Source organism: Brachypodium distachyon, chromosome 3, assembly GCF_000005505.3.
Source record: "Brachypodium distachyon strain Bd21 chromosome 3, Brachypodium_distachyon_v3.0, whole genome shotgun sequence".
Lineage (NCBI taxonomy): Eukaryota > Viridiplantae > Streptophyta > Magnoliopsida > Poales > Poaceae > Brachypodium > Brachypodium distachyon.
Window position 1 is genome coordinate 3,060,435 of NC_016133.3, and position 18,913 is coordinate 3,079,347.

Sequence of the window (18,913 nt, forward strand, 5' to 3'; positions counted from 1 at the left end):
CTGGCAGATTTGCATGACTAGCGGTATCCATCCATTTGAAGCACACACAGGGTAGGATTAAACAGACATTGAGCAATCATCAAAAGGAAGACAGCTAAACTAGAATGGAGATTAGCACTGGGGGGTAGACATGCACTGAACGGACACAAGGTTTCGTGGTGCTCCATCCTAACTCCAATCTCTTCGGACCATAAACTTTCATACAAAAGGTTCCCTAATTTGATCTGGAAGGAAACACAGTTCAAGCATCCCAATTTCCATATGATAGTGGTTTGACTCCTCCCTGTGCCGATCTGCTGCCACAATCAAGGTTCACCTTTCCCATTCAGAATCTGGGTGTGGGCGCTCCACCCTGGGCTTGCTAGCTGGGGCCGTGGGGCTTTGAGGGTGACTTGTTAGGGCCTGGTCCCAGCCCATGATGTGCGGCAAAGCATACTGCACAATTACATATACTGAATTGTCAAAACATGAACATAAATGACAAATGACGGTCTAAGTGGCATGTAAGCGTAGAGAAGCAATATGATAAAGCAACAAAAATATTGTCAGCCGAAAGTTGCTTGTCAGGAGTCAGAAGCCCTCACAAGTAATTACAGTATGATATACCTGATACTATAAAACGGAACGCGGTGGGATGCTCTATGATAAAGGTTTTTCATAATTCATTGGCAGTTATGTCAGTTAGTTTGACTAGATAATCCGTCATTGACTCTCTATCAGCAGGATTCATTTGGGGCGCAAATGGACTAGATAACGATGATTCAAATTCAGATAGCACCAATATATGAGAAATGGCAACATGGAAACTTACACTCAATGCTGTGCGCATAACTGCAAATTCAGCTTTTGTTACAGGGACAGAAAGACGTTCGTTTGTCTTCTGCACATTGTTCAGAACAGCTGAAAAGAAGATTGTGATGTACATTAACAAAACTATTCAGTAACAGCACAAGAAAAGGAAGCAATGAGATAATAAGACGGCATAACAGAAACAGTACAAATCAAAAGAAAATATAAGAATTATGTACAGAATGCCGAACCAATATGGTGATGGATGATAACTATACACAAGACGTACTCCCCACTTATGACACAGTCATTTTAAGAGTTCAGAGAGAAAAATCCTCAGCAGTCGAACTATTGCAGGAGAGAATACTACTCCCTCCATTCCACAATACAACGTGTATAGATTTTTCTCATTTGTTCCACAATACACCTCATTTTTCTCTTGGTACCCGCATCCAGCCAATAACTACTCACATCCATTTATTATTAACCCAATATGAGTGGTCAGGCACTAGAAACGAGAGTTGCGTTGGTCCAAGTGCACAAATCTATATGAGGTGTATTTTGGAATAGAGGGAGTAGAGCACACAGGCAGTGCATCAATATAAGTTCTGAAAAATTGATCAACTCCTAGGTTCAATGAGTACTGTAGGTTTAGGCTATGATAGATTGGCCACGCAGCTTGAGCATCGTATCATTTACAAATGTCAATAAGCCGCATGCAAGAACAAGTTTTTGCTAGATTCTTAGCGTAATGACTCCAGAGGAGAAGTGCCTAGTAAAAGTACTTTGCGAGGGATAGACAGATATCTCCTTAAAAAAATTTACAAAAGACCTGTGTAAAAAAAAGAACAATCATTCGTCACCAATCTGAAAATGCTAAAACCACATGGTTACATATGTACATACGTTGATCAGCCAATAATACATTTTTTAGCGAACAGCAATGCACTGCTAACAATGCTTGCTCAGTCCATGGAGAAATATGGCATTCAACATCGCAAAATAGAGAGGGTGCTAAATAAATGAAAAGGTACATTTGGAACTTAGAAATACAATATGGGATGTCACTTACTTATGTTCACAAAGTATCCATTGTCATTGCCAAGAGGAGTGATTGATAATGATTTTTTCACCTGGCCTTCATGACTAGTAAAACATTGGTTTGATTAGCGGGCTATATTAAAGCACAAAGTATCTCAATGCATGTGTTTTTCTTCACATGATACTATCACAAACCTTGATTTCATGGAAGGATCATGGAAAAATTCACAAGATTCAGCAGACCCAAGACTTATCAAGCTTCCGACTTCAGTAGGTGACAGAGCAAAGAGCTGTATAATAGATATTCCAGATGAATAAAGGCCAATGCAAATACAGAATTTTAGGGCATGTACAATAGGGTGACGTCAGCCTTCTCTTAGCGATGCCACATAGGATAAAATCTGATGTGGAAGAGAGAGAAACGAAGAAAGAAAAGGCACAAGCCTTCTCTTAATTAAGAGATGATCTCTTCACAAGAATGATAAGGCAAAGATAAGGCAAATTTACCATTGTACTAGATTTCACCTTTTCTTAGCATTTATTTAGTTAATTTTATTCATCTAAACATTAATTCTAAGATAGAACACTAAGAGATAACCCATTGTACAACATGTTTTGTTGTCTTTTCTAATTGACGTGGAATGCCTAAGATAAGACAGTTTTATCAACCATTGTACATGCCCTTAGAGTATGTATTCCTATGTTGTCTGTCAAAAATAAAGCAAAGTAAGTGAGGGGAAAATCTGATACTTTTGTTCTTCACTGCCAGCTATGAGCCTATGACCAACTCTACAAAATAATGGGTATAATTGTGGCCCTTAAAAGGCCCATCTGATCACAGGACAACACCCTCCTTCCCTCTTGACTCTTGTGAAGTGGGTGTGCATAGTTATTCATGCCAAAGGTAACTATGAACTTCGTTTGGTAATGGTAACAAACATCGTGCGAATTCGTTTGCATCTATTATGTGCTTATTAAAAATGCACATTGTAGTTGCTGGGTTTAGTTAATATCCAAAATTATAGTGTGAACTTGCAATGGGTAATGGAACTATATATACTTTGTTATTCAGGAACATCAATCACAGCATGAATTTGGTCTGAGTTTACCGCCAAAATATGGATACAACTGACATGAATATGAAATGGCCTGCTTGTGTTGTGACCAGTTTTCGCCAGTGGGAAATAATAAATACACAGGAAAACATTTATACCTGCTTCTTTGAGTAGTCATACTGCCTTTGTCCAACTGCTGGGAAAAAAGTCAACATTACTGACCCATTCTTTTTCACTCGAGATCCTCCAGACTGTTAAAACAGACAAATAAATATAATGCAAGTAAAAGCACTGTGAGATAGAAGTCTAGAACAAAAACAAGAAAAGATAAACATACTTCGATTTTGGTGAAATTAGGCAGAATAGGACTTATAGAAAGTGCAGCCTTTCCCTTGAACACAGTGTAGCTCGCAAACTTCCTAGCAGATGCATTCTCTGCTCATGGAGAGTAACCAATAAGTTTAGCACACGAAGATATTGATGCAATTAGTGCTTAAAACACGTCAAAGACTGAGTAACAACAAGTACATAAACTGAGGCTTTACCATCAACATTTGCTGCCGATGTCGAAAGAGCATGCTCGAAAGTCACTGAACCACTCCATAAAACATCTTTTAGGTCAGAGACCTTCCTAAAAATGGGGGAAAAAAAATACTATGTGTTCATTGCAACTGGTAGAGAAACTGCAGAACCATGCTACAACAAAGGACATATAGGTGTTGTGATAGTATCTGAAAGTATTTCGATATGAACATGATTTGTAGCTATGAACAATATGTTGTAAACAAACAAACATTAAACTCAATTTTGGAGTATCAGAACAAGTGAAACTGCACATCATACAAAGTTACTAACTAACGGAACGAGTACTATGTAAGACATGATCCAAATACATTAAGGAAAAGTTGAACAAGAACAAATATGACAGGCAACAAACAGTTTTTCTAATTTCCAGGAGTGTCGTTTTTTTTCATGAGTATGTCAAGCAGCATCAATGTGAAACAATAATAAGCTCCTGGCAGCATTAACTTCGATACAAACAATATACTAGCCCAGCTGATCATTCTTCATTCAACAAACGACGAGTTCATACTCATAGCACAGAGTAGCATCAGAACAAGACAATATGGCACATTCTATTTTGTCTTTGACAAAATGCAACGCCACTGTGTCACTGACATGTGGCTTGGCATTTGTATCAAAGTGCAAACTGAAGCGTGATATTTTGTCAAATATTTCAATAAAATGTCCTACAATATAACCAAGATGACGATTCTCCAGCAAATTAACGGCAGTCAGTTAAGGGCTTAAGGCACAAATATACTGCGTGCTCTGAGACTGCACATCCCGCTTAAACCCTAAACCCACCCTCCCACTTGTACGGGGACTGCAGATAATAATCCCCAACAAAAACCCCAAAATCGCTTAGCCTACTTGCCAGGGGATCAGAGGATACAAGCGCGCTCACCGACTCGATTGACTAAACCCCCAAAACCACAACGGTACAGCGGCGGCGGCGGCTAGGGGTCTCCCGCTTGGGGAGCGAGGCCGGGGCTGCCGGAAGCGGAGATCGGAGAGAGAGGGGGTAGGGTTTAGGGTTTGGCGGCCGCTGACCTGGAGGTTGAGGGCAGGAAGCGGGAGAGCCGGAGCATTGTTGGTGGTGCTGCTGCTTGTCGTTGGTCGCGCCGGTGGAGAGTGAAGGAGAAATGCGCCGGCCGTCTCGGGGAGACCCGGCTGCGTTTATAGGAAAAGCCAAACGGGCCGCGGCCTGGCCCAACGCCCGGAACCTGCACGCCTCATTTGTTTTTGTTTTTTTCGAGCACATGCACGCCTCTTGTTAGATTTTCGAAACTAATTAGGATACCGAATGAACGGTTTTACGTAGTGCTTAGAATCCTGGTTACTTTTTTTTTCCGCATAATTCGGCTCTATAAATTTCACACATGAGAGTTCAAAATTCGTTTTCAAACAAGTGAGAGATTCCCTCAACGTTGGTTTGACGAAATGTAATTACAAACTACGAACGTTGCTAACAAAGTCACTCGAAAAGTCCTGATTCCTGAAGTTCCAGTCGATAATCTCACCTACAAGTAGTATATGATTCTCTTAGATAGAGAGGTCGGGGGGTTTGTAGGACGAGGCACTGAGAATGATTCCATTATTCAAAGAAAAAATTCCCCCAAAAAATGATCCCCTTTGAGATTAGGACAAGGGGCCACAGCTGCAAGAACAATCGGAAAATGTTCCACAACGGATGGGTGCCATTCTGTCCGCCCACAGTCCGCGATCGACACCATTACCCGACGATCGAACGGCCCACATCACAAGATCGCACAAGGGCGTCATCATCAAAGCCGCGCACACAATCAGCTGAACTCGACTAGCTGGCCTTCTTGGCGGCCGCGAGCTTCTTCGCCATGGACCGGCAGAAGGCCTTCCTGTCAACATCGGCGCCGCCACGAATAACGTAGTGCCCGAGCGACGGCGTGCTGGTGCTCCCCTGGACGCGGTTCTCCTCACACAAGAACTCCCCGGCGCAGACGCTCTCCACCTCCCTCCCCAAGTCGTGCACCAGCACGTCCGTCTCCTTCCCCTTGGTCCTCGCCATGACCGCCGCCGAGAAGATCGCCGCCATCCTTCCTGGCGACCCCGGCGCGAACCCGCGCGGGCCGTCGACGAGGATGACGTCCCAGGCGACCTCGTAGAGCGCGTTGGGGAGATCGCCGATGGCGAGGCGGCAGTCGGAGAAGAGCAGGTTCTGGACGGGCCGGCACTCGGCGGCCCTCGTCGCCCGCGCGTGTTCCAGAAGGTTCTCGAAGTCTCTGACGGCCGTGGAGTAGGACACGTCGTAGGCTTCGAGACCCGGGTGCGTGGCTTCCATGTGGGCCACGTAGAAGGCGTTCTCGTCCAGGAACACCGTGCGGCCCCCCGCCCCGTGGTTGAGCGCGCGCCAGAGCGGCGTCTCGGCGCCGAGGCCGAAGACGAGGGCCTTGCAGGGGGCGCGGCGGCGGAGCACGGCCGCGATCGCGCGCACGTCCTGCTCTGGCATGCTCGATGTCGATGAGTTGTTCCCCGCCGTCGCCGCGTACTGCACCAGCGCGTCGAACACGTGCGCCGGCAGCCCGCTGCCCTCGGCTCCGGCTCCGGCGGCGGTGGTGGCGCCGAGGATGAGCGGCGGCCGCGGTGTCCCTGGTGGTGGTGGCGGGGCGCGCGCCGTGGAGAGCAGCGTGAGCAGGGACACGCAGGCGAAGAGCGCGAGGAACACGACGGGCAGCCAGAGGCGGCGGCGGGACATGGACGCCGGGTGGGCGGCGAGCAGCTTGGGCCCGGACGTTGCCTTCTTCATCTCCACCTTCCCTTCCTTGGGCAATTCGGTGTGCTTGAGTTCTTGTGTTGCTTGATTTCCTGGCTAGTAATTATTTATCTCTGTGTTCTTGTGGAGTTGTGGAAGGAGAGAATGGCTCACCGGACCAGAATGACATTTCAGCGTTCTGCAGCAAGGGGTGTGATGTAGGTGTTGGGGATTGGGATGAGATGTCAGCTGAAACGGGCCAAGAAGCTAAGCTAAATTAAGCAAAGTGGAATAAGACAGTGTTGTTTTAGTAGTTGGCATGTTTGGCAAGAAAGCAATTTAGCACCTCTCTCTCTTTCTCTTCAGGTTTGCTTCAAAGTGGCTCAAATCCTGGTAGCTTTGGATGGCATTCCTTTGATTTGGACACACCCTGAAGATGAACTCCTTGCTACACATCACATATTGATATACTCTGGCACACAGACTCAGCCATGCTTATGTTCATAGTACTCGATACTATTCACTTAGCTCAAAAGTGCCGCATGCTATACAGGATGTGTGCGCAAATCTTTGCGCTATTGAATTGCCCCTAGAGAAGCTACGGGAGATGGCTCCAGATCTTGGAAGGCAGGGAGTTTTCTGGCCATCAGACTCAAATATCAAACAGAAAGGTTGCACATTGGCACTGTCATATTTGGTGAGAGAAATGTAGAAGAAAAGAAGACTGAACCTCATTTGACAGGGGAGATAGGAAGATGCTATCAGCTAACACTTGGGATTCAAGTGACTCACAGATGCAGTATGCAGGAACTATAATTTGCAGATGGGAGGTGGCTGTCGGTCTATTCGTCCGTTGCCTTTGAGTGAAGCCTTGGCAAAAAAAGAAGAAGAAAATGGCATGATACACGCACTAATGTGTAAAGCCCTAGAGTATTTAGAGCTTACCCGAGCCCACTTCAACACAGAACTTAAAAATGCTTATGTCAGGAAAAATATAAAAGAAGCATGGATTGGGCACCCGATGAAAGCATGAATTGGTAAAGAGAAACTGAAACATAAAGAAACCATACTAAAAGTACGGTAGCAGGTAGTGACAACATTGGCGTATCTTACAGATCTGCTCATGGATACCACCTAGGGGTGTTTGAATCAGCAAATCATAGCTAAAAGGGACACATCATCAGTTAGCAAATGATGAACGCAAAAAATTGTCCTCACCAAACTATGAGGATTTGATGACACCTTGAGAGAATAACCAAGGACAATGCCACATCATAGCTAGATTTACCGCCACCAAAAAGGCGCCATAAGACCACAGTACAATACAAGGAAGCGGTGACTTTAGTTCATAATGCTCTGCATTGGCTATGTATTTTCTCCAGTGAACAGAATATGTATCTCTGGCATCTTCGTAAAGATACGGTAATCGGAAAAGAGAGCGGGTTTTACAAATATCACCGGCATCATGACCAACGTCTGGGGCAACCACCGATATACAGTAGCAAGAAGTTATCACCAGGATCATGCAGCCCCACACCAGTAGGCCAAGTGCTCATCTTTTCGTGACGTGCTAAATAGCCCACCACATTTCAAGCAAATGAAGCTGCTGCCGTCGTTGAAGGCATCCAAGATAATCTGCTTCCTTCCACACTCAGCAAGTATGCAGGCCTCATCAGAATCCAACATCGCGATAGGGTCAGAACCAGATGCTTGCGGATTGGTGCTTGATGACTGAGCCTCTGCTATGGCACATTGGGCGAGCAAAGAAGTGAGCTCGTCAACATTAGGACTGGGCTGCGATCTCTGCCTGTAGAGTTCACGTGCACGGTTCAGCGTCTGCATGAGAGCCAGTTCACCACCTTGGGATCTTATGGCCAAGAGTATCTGCATAATTGTTGCAAATTAATAAAGGAAATGAATTTAATTCCTTAACAGAACTAGGAAAAGTGAAATTTCATGTGAAGTAACTAGCAAAGGACTCATACAAATAAACCACAACCAAGCAACAGTACCAGTTTGAAAGCTTCTTATATTACCATCTCGCAGAGAACATTATTTTCAATAAGTATACAAGTCAAGACCCGATTGCAAACCTCATGAATATTCACTCAATTCATGATGCACCTAAATTTAGGTAAAATTGACCTTGTACCACCAAGTGAAGTGACCTTTGACAAAATGTCATTCATTTGTGTGCCTTTGCAAAAATAACACTTATTCCGTCCTCTGTTAGCCCTTATGACAATATGCACAAAGTCTCAAACGGCAGTCAATTTTCACCATCTTGCCCCTCCCTTAGCCTCCATATCTGCCCATTCCCTGGTTCTAAAAAAGAACTCAACCAACAGGCACTAGCACCTGTGGCATTTTTAATTTTTAATTAGAAGAAACAACCATAAGGGTATGAGACGCCCCATGGAGACCAGGCCTTGAACCCAGGTGGGCTGACCGCGCACTCGCACTCGCACCTCTAGCCAACTGAGTGACGCTCAGTTCTCCTCCTTCCCATGTTCGCTATTTCTTATCTTCCTTATGGCTCCTCCTTGCCACCATTGCTGCTACCCTATCCGGTTTGCAGTTGGGAGTGACTCCATACAGAGGAACGGAAGAAACACAATAAGAAAGCAGCCATAAGTGCAATTTGCGCATGTTGATTGGCGGTGGCATCAACAGTCAATTTCACTTACGTATAAAGAAAAAGGAAATGCCAATAAGCATTACAGCACTACAGATGGGAAGGACATTATGTAGGAATCCCAGTACTCCGATCCTGACAAAGATCACACGCTTCCCATTTGGATCATCTAAGAAAAGGTCCATCCCACACATCCGGTAGGAAATGATATTTGCTCAATGCAAAAATGGCACAAATGTCCCAATGCTATGCTGCATAGTGCATACTACAGTATAATGCATATTTAGTAAGGTTTTGTTTTTACTATCCTGTCCTAAATTAGTACCATCGATTTGATGCTTTCCCCAAGGTAGCAAATCCAAATTTATTGACTTTCTTCTCATATCTATCTTTTGTATTCATATTTTTTAACTTCCCTTTGACCAACTACATATGGTTCAAATGGTCATTCTGTGATTATCAAACTAAGTACCACCAAATGCAAATTGCATATATAAGCCATGGCACCACTTACTCATGAGTACTCAAGACACCCTGCATAAAAGTTAGATTAACTCTATTCTTCAGTTTAGCACTTCTCTACATGTTAAGCACTGAATTTTATCTTTGCCAGTGTGGCCTCACAAAGGCTCAATAGTTTGCACATCGCCGATACACATTTCACAAAACAAACAAAGCACACCTGACGAGGGTGGATAATCATCATTAACAAAGCTCAAAGACGCTTGGCTGAAGTTGTACGCCATGCTTTGGGTGGTAAATTGGTGTTCAACTGTTCATTAAATCATTCTCAGAAAATACGAATTCGCAGAACCCTCCTTAGGCAACAATATTTATAAATATACTAAAAGGCAGGCTCTCAGCCATCCCCATTCCCCACCTCGACCAAAGAATTAATATCTTTGAACCTCCGCAACACCAAAAATAGAAAGAAAAAAAGGTAAGCAAATCCCTGAGTAATTAAGGGGGGGGGGGGGGCGTGGGGGGGGGGAGAGGAAATTGTGCTGGTCACGAACTCTAATAATAACATCAGAACAAGATAGTGCACAAATCTAGCTCTAACAATTACTTCCTACAGAAGATAGTGCACGAAGCTGGCTCTAACAATTACTTCCTATAAAACTAGTAGATCTAGCTGCACAATTGTGCGGTAAACTCATAATCTTCACAGATAAATTATTAAAAACTAGTATAACTGCATGAGCAAATCCGACAACTCCGACCACACTTAAATCTACACTCTGGCATGGTAATGAAAATCTGATATGCCATCTCAACATTGATCAAAATAGATTTGTCAGGCTACAATGTTTACATTGAACTCCCCCACTTTGCATGGCCATTCCTCATGCGTTTTTCCACATCATCCTTAGAGCTTACTCAGCAGGCTGATGGAAATTCATTGGTACAGAACAAGCTGAAATACTAATTGTGACGAATGTACAAGCCTATGAGCACTAGACATAGTGGAACCATTCATATCCCTGTGTGGGCATCACCTCAGATTCAGAATCTTCCTCTCTTTTACTCCCAAACAGTAGAAACATGAGAACAGTTATTGCTAGCCTAAGAAATAGGCATAGCCGAAGGGAACAGGTGCAAAGGTAGGGGAGGCACCATCGTACCCAAGCACCTAATACATCTTCTAGAACGAATCATGACATACCTAACCTAACGAATCCTAAACCTCAAGGCCTAGACGCCTAGCACCCTAAGACCTAGGACGGATCACTCCACCCAAACTCCATTTTCCCTCTGCGGCGAAATCCCACGGTAGATTACGACCACGGCGAACTGGCGAAGATGGTCCAAAGCGAAATTGAATCGGAGAAAGCCCACCGCGTTCATCTAATCGAGCGATCAAACATCGACGGGCAAGATGCGCGTCGCGAATTTCTCGCTCAGGCGCGCACGACGAGCCGACGAGGGTTCGAGGCGCGACGAAACACGGACGAAATGGAGGGGCAGGACGGAATACGGAAGAGGGGATAGAGAGCAGAGAGTTCTCACCGCCTGCAGAGCGAGGGACGGCTGGCCCTCCTGGAGAAGCGCACGGGCGCGGGTCAGCATGCTCCACCCTTCTCCCGTGGCCGCCGGCTGAGGCTGCGGCGGCGGCGGCGTTGTTGGCTGGGGCGGATGCTCCGCGGACTCCTCCATCTCGACGTCGGACGGGTCCATCGGCAGCGCCTCCTCGATCTCGCCTGCCCTCCCGATCGACCGCCCGCCCGCTCTCGTCGGCGCTCCGCCGCCAGGTGCGTTGGTGTCGCGGGGTGACGGCTGGTCAGTTCGGGCGACGGCTGTTCTGGCTGGCTGCGGCTGCGGTGCCACGCCTCCAGATGCTTCCAGGTGTGCGTGTCGCCTCGGGCAGTCGGGCCGGGCGGCTGCGTATTCGGTTTACTGAAAAATACACGCACCAAACAAACAGGATGCTTCCCGTTTTTGCTGTATTTTGCGGGATTGATAAAATCCATATTGTTTGTCACAACTTTTTCTATATACGCATGTATCTAAACGCATTCATTGTGTAGGTACGTGCTAGTCTAGACAAATTGACAAGTAATATGAAACGGAGGTAGTAGTATCTTTTTTAATATTGGGCAAATTTTAGACGAAATCGCAAGATCCATAAAATTGGCGTGTGGGAACAGTTTAGTGATACAGTTTAGTCTGTTAAGTTGTAAATCGTGCATTGGACACTCTAAGCTTGGCAAGCTGGAACAACTTCAATCTAAATCACGTTTTTAGAGCTCAAATGTGCCACGTGGTGGCTAACATGACTATTAGGAAAGTTATGAGGTGAATTTCTAGAAACTTTAGAATTTTCAAGATAACCTTTCGAAGTTTTTTCAATTTTTCCCAAGTCGCTAACCTTAGAGATCCAAACGTTTGTAGTGCGTCCAAGAGTCCCAACCATACATTTTTTGCAAAAGAAGGTTGGCAAGTTTCTTCATTGTCATTTCATGAGCTCGTCAATGTCGTGGGCTAGCTTGCAGATTTGGATAAGAACGGGAAATTAAAATAATTGAGATGGAGAAATAAAGGCGACAGAAGACTGGACGCAAGGAAAAGAATGGAAAGCTTTAGGAGGTTGTTTGGAAATATTTAGAGCAACAAGTTTGCAAGAAACCCCCTATGAACTTTTTTAATGGCCTTGTGAGCTAGAACATGGCGGATTTGACATAAAGAAAACGTGTTCCCGTCTACCTAGTTTAAGATGACAAATGCATGATTTGCAAGTTTATGTACTAAACTGTTCACGCCTACAAAGTTTATGAACGTTGGGTGTTATTTCCTCTAATTTTTAGTTCGACTATTCTATGTTTTTCGGGATCTTCATCTTAGCAAGTGAACCGCTTCGCGGTCATGAGATAACCAAAAGGACTCTCAGTTTACATTAAAGTGGTCGCAAAAAATTATGTGTTGCATGTTGTTTGAAAAATTGTCACAGCTTTGATTATTTATTATCGAAACCGAATTATATTTTATATTTACCAAGTACAAAAAGTATTTACCAAAATTGTATTAATCAAACGGGAATAACCGGATGCACACACTTTCATGTAACAATCACGGCTACCAGTGATATCTACCAATAATACTGATATTTTTTTGGGGGAAATACAGTTCACATAATAATCATTCATAGAAGATATATGTATACACAAATGTATACATTTCTTAGAATAATTTTCCCAGGAATTTGAACTTAATTTGATTGAAAAATGAATTTTGGGAAGACAAATTAGAGTTTTAGATAAGAACCAAACAAACCCAAAGTTCCCAAATATTCTCGAGATATGAAGCATATTTGCAAGGTGATGTTATAAGCATATAAAACTTCATACCAAAACTCAAATTCATCTACAAGGTAAGAATGCGTTTTTCAGATATCTCGCGGATAAACATGAATTCGAATTTAGCATTTTTACACTTTACTTAAGTTTATCTTTCAAATATAATTACTTTTTTAGATTTATTATTTTGAAAACTATTGTTTTGAGAATTTTTAAAGGTGGTCCTCATGGTAACTTTTAGTTTGGTTTTGGGTAAATATTTTCCCCAACTTATAGGTGGCTATCAGGTCGGGCCATTTCAAAAAGCCAGCAAGCCCATCGGGGTTGGCCCATTTTGCGCTCAGCCTGACACAAAATTAATCGGCTCGGCCCGAGGCCTCGCCTGTGCCGAGCTTGGGCATCAGCCTCAGGCCTTCGGGCTGGCCAGTTTAACTTTTTTTTAAGATATAGCCCATAAACTCTAAAAAATTTGGTCCATTTAATTTTACATTTGACCCATCATATCAACTACCTTTGGTCCATTTGGCTAAAAAAAACTACTTTTGGTACATTAACTCCTCAGTTTTGGCTTATCCCATGTATTTTTAATTTTTTATACATTTGACTGAGTGGGCTTGCTGGGCCTTGCTGACCCAGCCGGGCCTTAACGGGCCCAAGCCGGCACGGCCTGGCTCGGTGCCGTGCCTGGGTCTGGAAGGGGAGATTTCAGGCCTAGCCCGGCACCTTTAATGTCGGGCTTCACCGGGCTGCGCCCGGGCCAGCCCGGTTAACCTTAGACGTGCCCGTGCCCGTGCCGGGCTGGGCCAGCCCGATGGCCACCTGTACCCCAACCTGAAAAACCGGCACACTCCCACTCCCGTCCCGCACCCCGGTCGCTGACAGCGGCCATGGCGGAGCTGCGGCACTCGACGGTGGCGGCGGCGGCCCGCGCGTCCAACTCCCCAGCCAAGCGCGACTCCGACGCCTCCGCCTCCTCCTCCCCGTTCTCCGCCGCCTCCACCGCCCGCGGCCGCGACGACGACGGCAAGGACGCTCACCGCTCCTCCCCTCTCCTCCCTCACCACCACCATCACCACAAGCAGCTCCTCCCTTCTCCCTTCCGCTCTCTCATCGCACTCGAGGATCCAAGGGCCCCCACCGCCTCCCTCTCCTACCGGATCTTGCTCGCCGTCCTCGCCTTACTCCTGCTCGCGGTCCTCTTCTCCGCGCCGTCCCCCTGGTCCCGCCTCGTGAGTTCCCGGCCACCTCCTTCTTCCAATGCCATTCAAATTAATTGGAATCCCAATATACCACTTACATATTCTTTTCGTATCCTAGAACACCCCGTACTTGTGCCAGAAGGAGGGGATCACGCTGCACTGCCCTCAGGTGAAGTGCTCTTGATCTCAGCAAGCATTTTGGTGACTTGGGTTGGCGTGGGGAACTTTTGTCTCTGAGGAATTATATTGTTTTCGGTGCAGACTAAGGAACCCCTCTCGTTGTGGGAGAACCCGCGTGCTGCCACCACGTCCTGGAAGCCCTGTGCAGAGCGTCGAAGCGATGAGCCCTCAGGCAAGTCCAGCATTGACATTGCTTGAAAGACAAAAATGTAGATATGTTGCATCATTCACGAATGCCTTTGCCGGAAAGGAGTGTGTAGTATTAGTGTTGCTGTTACTCAGTTACTGCAAGGTCACTTGCAAATAGCATTTGGCGAACTTAATCCATGTCAATAAGCAATGATGAAATATTTCCAACAGGAGGTGGGGATAGAATTGTAACGCTGTTGGTGGTTCTCATTCATAGAGTTTCGTAATAAGCAATATGAGTCAGATAGAATACTTCCTATGTAAGCTGCATGCCAGTGCCTATTAAATCTTCATCGTCTAGCAATATTATATACCACTTAGAACCATAGCATTCCCCTGCAAGAAAGGACCCTTCAGCTAGTGTAAGAGATGCGCACCCTCTCTTCTGCACATCAACTTGAGCCTGCAAGCATTATCAAACATTTCTTTACTTTCATGACCAGTCCCTGATGATGGTATATAACATGCAGACGTGCGACCTGAGAACGAAACCTCTGGGTATATTTTTATTCACGCTGAAGGTGGACTAAACCAGCAACGTATAGCTGTATGTATGCACTTCTGTTTTTCTCAGTCTTCCTTCTTATTTTGTGTGAGTGCTAAATATTTACTAAAATGGTTCGATAGTTTTTTCTCCATGAGCATTGAGCTGTTGTCACCTCCTGGTGTGTCTGAATCTTTTTACCTGATATTTTTTTTCCTATGAGGGTGGTTGTTGCTAAAGCATAATTACAGCGTCAGTATAATCTAGTAATTTCTTTTGACAGTATATGTTTGTCATGATCTCTTACTCTCCTATAACTGATTTAAGAACAAAATAGATTCTCCTGTCATTTAATACTATTGAAATACCTGCTCAAGAGGATCACACCAAATTCTTGAGTAGTGGATGCTGGAAATTATTTTCCTAAAATGACATTGCTATTAGTATTTTTCCAGATACCTATCTGTTAATTTCTTATATTGTGTACCTTGTCAGATATGTAATGCTGTTGCAATTGCTAAGATAATGGATACAACACTTATTTTGCCAGTTCTAAAGCAGGACCAGATATGGAAAGACCAAACGTAAGTGCTCTTTAATGCTCTAACTTCTACTTGCCAATTTCCCTGCTGGTGTAGTGGTTTTTAATTAGTTGTTTTATGATACACTAGTTAAATGCTTGCGCGTTTTTTCCAATTGCATGAGTTGTTTAACAACCAGTCCTTAACTCTGTGCAAAATAAAAAAATCATCTCAAAATATACATCAATCGACTGAACTAATAAAAAGATCGTGATATATGTCCTTAACTCTGTGCAAAATAAAAATCATCTCAAAATATACATCAATCGACTGAACTAATAAAAAGATCGTGATATATGTATATGTCTACTACATAGAATGGGTGACAATTTATGCAATGGACTGCCACCAACTCAGATCTGTATAAGAGTGATGAAGAAAAGAAAATTCACTTTGAAACTTTAATGACGCTGTCTGTTAACTCGGAATAATGTTCAACAGAGTGTTACAAAAATGAACTATGGTTATTCTATCGTAATTTCTGCATACATGTGACTCCAATATACTTCTGGTCTTGGGTATTAGGCTCTAAAATATATTTTTCTTGACATACTACAATAGGAATATTCAAAATAAGTGCCTCCAAGATTTTCCATTCCGTCCTTCATGCTTATCCATGGGATACTGATCATTTGCTGTCATCGGATGCTTTAGTAGTAAAGTAGTGACTACTAAAAGAACTACCACATGAAGATTAATACTGCATATTGAAGTCATTTTAGAACATTTTAAGTTCTTGTAGTATGAATTTTACAAGCAGGAAAGTTTCTTATATCATGTTTAGCAGGTCTAAAGTTTTTTAGTTTCACACTCGTTGTTGAATGCTAAACTAACTGATATAGTTATATGTGATATAACGTAGAGTCATGATTCTCTTAGTTGCAGCCTCACCTGATTTGAACTCCTTTTAAATACATTGTGTTTGACATCATTATGTAGGTTTGTTATGAACATTTTATTCTCTGCAGGAAATTTGAAGATATATTTGATGTGGATCATTTCATAAACTATTTGAAGGATGACGTACGCATTATCCGAGACATCCCTGACTGGTTCGCTGAAAAAGATGAGCTCTTCACCAGCATAAAGTAGGTTATATATTTTCACTTACCCCTTGCCTTAAGTCTCGGAGCTGTTTTATGTTTTAATTCAAAGGATTTTCATAGTAATTTTGGAGGATTGTAATCTTGTTTGTTTGTAGTACATACAGATTTTTCCTAGGAGATAATTTGCACCCTATTACATAGGAAATTTCCTTTGACTCATACATCTTGAAAAAAATTCATATGGATTTTACTATGGTGTAATCGATCCAATAGGATGCAACAAGGCGTGACATTGCAATCCTACGCTTTTCCTATTCCCTCGCTTTTGGAATTTAAAAGACGCTTATACAGTATAGGGAGTCTTTGAGATCAAATGACTTCATTGTGTTCAATATTCTGCTTTTAACTGTATTGCAATGTGGTCTATGACAGGCGTACTGTGAAGAACATCCCAAAGTATGCATCTGCGCAGTTTTACATTGATAATGTACTTCCAAGGATCAAAGAGAAAACAATAATGTCTATTAAGCCATTCGTCGACAGGTTGGGGTAAGTCCACAACTGAATGCAACTATATGCTGTGGCAATTATTCATAGATTCTTTTTCTTAACCCAAAATGTCCAATCTGCTTCCATGCTAATGTAAGAGGACATTGTTTTTTTTTTCATTTTTATGCAATTTGTGCTGTAAAAGTTACATTGCACCAAATCTTCATTCTGCATGGAGCAGTACAAAAAAACATAATGCGAACATTCAATTTCAGGTATGACAATGTTCCGATGGAGATTAACCGTTTAAGATGCAGAGTGAATTATCATGCGCTGAAGTTCCTACCTCATATTGAAGAAATGGCTGATAAGCTGGCAACGATGATGAGGAACCGAACTGGCAGCGGAAACCCATACATGTAAGCTACAGTGAATCTCTTCTGGTCAACCTGTTGGACTTCATTATTTTGAAGGAAGCGTTTTTTTTTTGTAAGCAAGGAAATGTTTTTTCATGATCAAGTAATTGTTCCACTTCTTCTAAAGGGCCCTTCATCTGAGATATGAGAAAGGAATGGTAGGCCTATCCTTTTGTGATTTTGCTGGAACTCGGGAGGAGAAAGTAATGATGGCAGCTTATAGACAGAAAGAATGGCCACGTCGCTATAAGGTCATCTCAAATCTCAGTTTTTCTAATAGTTCTGAATTATGGCGTCAGTTCAAGTCTTCGAGCTTTGAAATGTGCAAGTGTGCACACTATAACATCCTAACAAGTGTTTTTTTTTTGCGCATAACAACTTTCGATGTTTTCTGCACGCAGAATGGATCTCACCTATGGCCGTTAGCACTGAAAAAGAGAAAAGAAGGGCGTTGCCCCCTTGAGCCTGGTGAGATAGCTGTGATCCTGCGAGCATTGGGGTACACAAGGGAAACACAGATATACGTTGCATCAGGGCAGGTGTATGGCGGCAATAACAGGATGGCTCCCCTCAGGAACATGTTCCCAAACTTGGTAATTGACTTCCAATACTCAACTGCCATGCTTCTTCACTTCCCTTGCAGACACGTTGCAGCATACCTACCATCAAATTCCTTTTGGATCAAGTCGATTCAACCCTATGACTATTGCCCGAGTCAAGAAATCACGAGTCGAAGTGTGTCGAATGCCCTTTTTTTACATCGTGATCAACCTCCGGTCTCAGACAACAGTCAAGGAGGGCAAAATGGACTTATTCCTTTCGTGCTCTTCATCTGCCTATAGACAAACTTTTGCTCAATCCATTTTCCGAATGGTTGCAGGTGACCAAGGAGGAGTTGGCGGGGGCGGCAGAGATGGCGCAATTCCGGAAGCACGTGACGAGCCTCGCAGCGCTGGACTTCCTGGTGTGCCTCAAGTCTGACGTTTTTGTGATGACGCATGGTGGCAACTTCGCCAAGCTCATCATGGGGGCGCGGCGCTACAGCGGGCGGCATCGGCTCAAGTCCATCAAGCCTGACAAGGGGCTCATGTCCAGGTCCCTCGGCGACCCCTACATGGGCTGGGCCTCCTTTGCTGAGGATGTCGTCATCACGCACCAAGCCCGCGCCGGCCTCCCCGAGCCGACCTTTCCAGGCTATGACATCTGGGAGAACCCCCTCACCCCCTGCATGTGCAGAGCCTGAAACAAACTGAGCAGTAGTACACAAGTGACAACCATTGCTAAGTTAGCTAGTGCTTCCATTTTCCTTTATTTCTATTTTATTTTTGTTCAGGTGGTACCAGTAGCAGTATGTAGTCCTGGGCTCCTGGCTATCTAAGGTTCATGTGTCCAGATGATTAGGTGTAGTGCCTCGCCTGCTTAAACAGTTCTATGGCCTATGGGATTCTTGTGTCCAGTCCAGAAGCAGGATTTCTGGATTCAGATATTGCATTCTTGGCGCAAGATGAAATCAATGTATTTTTGTCAAGGGGGTGAAATCAATGTATTTTGTCAAGGGGGTGAAATCAATGTATTTTGTCAAGTGATCGTACCAGTGGTATTATCAGATGCTGTCTTACTACTACAGTGCACGCAGCGCAGGGGGTCAAAAAATGGGATGGATGAGAGCTGAGCTGCGGAGACCCTGAGTTTAGTCCCACCTCGCCTCTTCACCTGCGCTTCG

At 44.0% G+C, this 18,913-nt stretch overlaps 4 protein-coding genes across 4 annotated transcripts; 1 reads left to right on the top strand and 3 right to left on the bottom strand.

Moving 5' to 3' along the window:
• Positions 1 to 54: 54 nt before the first annotated feature.
• Positions 55 to 4,657, bottom strand: LOC100825843 (single-stranded DNA-binding protein WHY2, mitochondrial). Its single transcript, XM_003574883.4, has 8 exons — positions 4,500 to 4,657; positions 3,431 to 3,516; positions 3,223 to 3,320; positions 3,044 to 3,136; positions 2,026 to 2,120; positions 1,862 to 1,935; positions 812 to 900; positions 55 to 435 (listed from the first exon to the last, which is right to left on the bottom strand). Exons 1-8 carry the CDS (start codon positions 4,535 to 4,537, stop codon positions 313 to 315), a joined length of 696 nt encoding a protein of 231 aa, XP_003574931.1. The 5' UTR covers positions 4,538 to 4,657; the 3' UTR covers positions 55 to 312.
• Positions 4,658 to 4,898: 241 nt separating this feature from the next.
• Positions 4,899 to 6,873, bottom strand: LOC100835417 (protein IRREGULAR XYLEM 15). Its single transcript, XM_003570906.4, has one exon. It carries the CDS (start codon positions 6,229 to 6,231, stop codon positions 5,266 to 5,268), a length of 966 nt encoding a protein of 321 aa, XP_003570954.2. The 5' UTR covers positions 6,232 to 6,873; the 3' UTR covers positions 4,899 to 5,265.
• A 360-nt stretch (positions 6,874 to 7,233) lies between these two features.
• Positions 7,234 to 11,189, bottom strand: LOC100844597. The gene is made up of 2 exons (XM_003575106.3): positions 10,823 to 11,189; positions 7,234 to 8,061 (listed from the first exon to the last, which is right to left on the bottom strand). Exons 1-2 carry the CDS (start codon positions 10,988 to 10,990, stop codon positions 7,699 to 7,701), a joined length of 531 nt encoding a protein of 176 aa, XP_003575154.1. The 5' UTR covers positions 10,991 to 11,189; the 3' UTR covers positions 7,234 to 7,698.
• A 2,256-nt stretch (positions 11,190 to 13,445) lies between these two features.
• LOC100838925 (protein PECTIC ARABINOGALACTAN SYNTHESIS-RELATED) lies at positions 13,446 to 18,772 on the top strand. The gene is made up of 11 exons (XM_003574758.4): positions 13,446 to 13,835; positions 13,924 to 13,974; positions 14,067 to 14,157; positions 14,645 to 14,721; positions 15,154 to 15,242; positions 16,208 to 16,327; positions 16,718 to 16,834; positions 17,050 to 17,193; positions 17,318 to 17,441; positions 17,592 to 17,783; positions 18,071 to 18,772. Exons 1-11 carry the CDS (start codon positions 13,494 to 13,496, stop codon positions 18,431 to 18,433), a joined length of 1,710 nt encoding a protein of 569 aa, XP_003574806.1. The 5' UTR covers positions 13,446 to 13,493; the 3' UTR covers positions 18,434 to 18,772.
• The last annotated feature ends 141 nt before the right edge of the window (positions 18,773 to 18,913 follow it).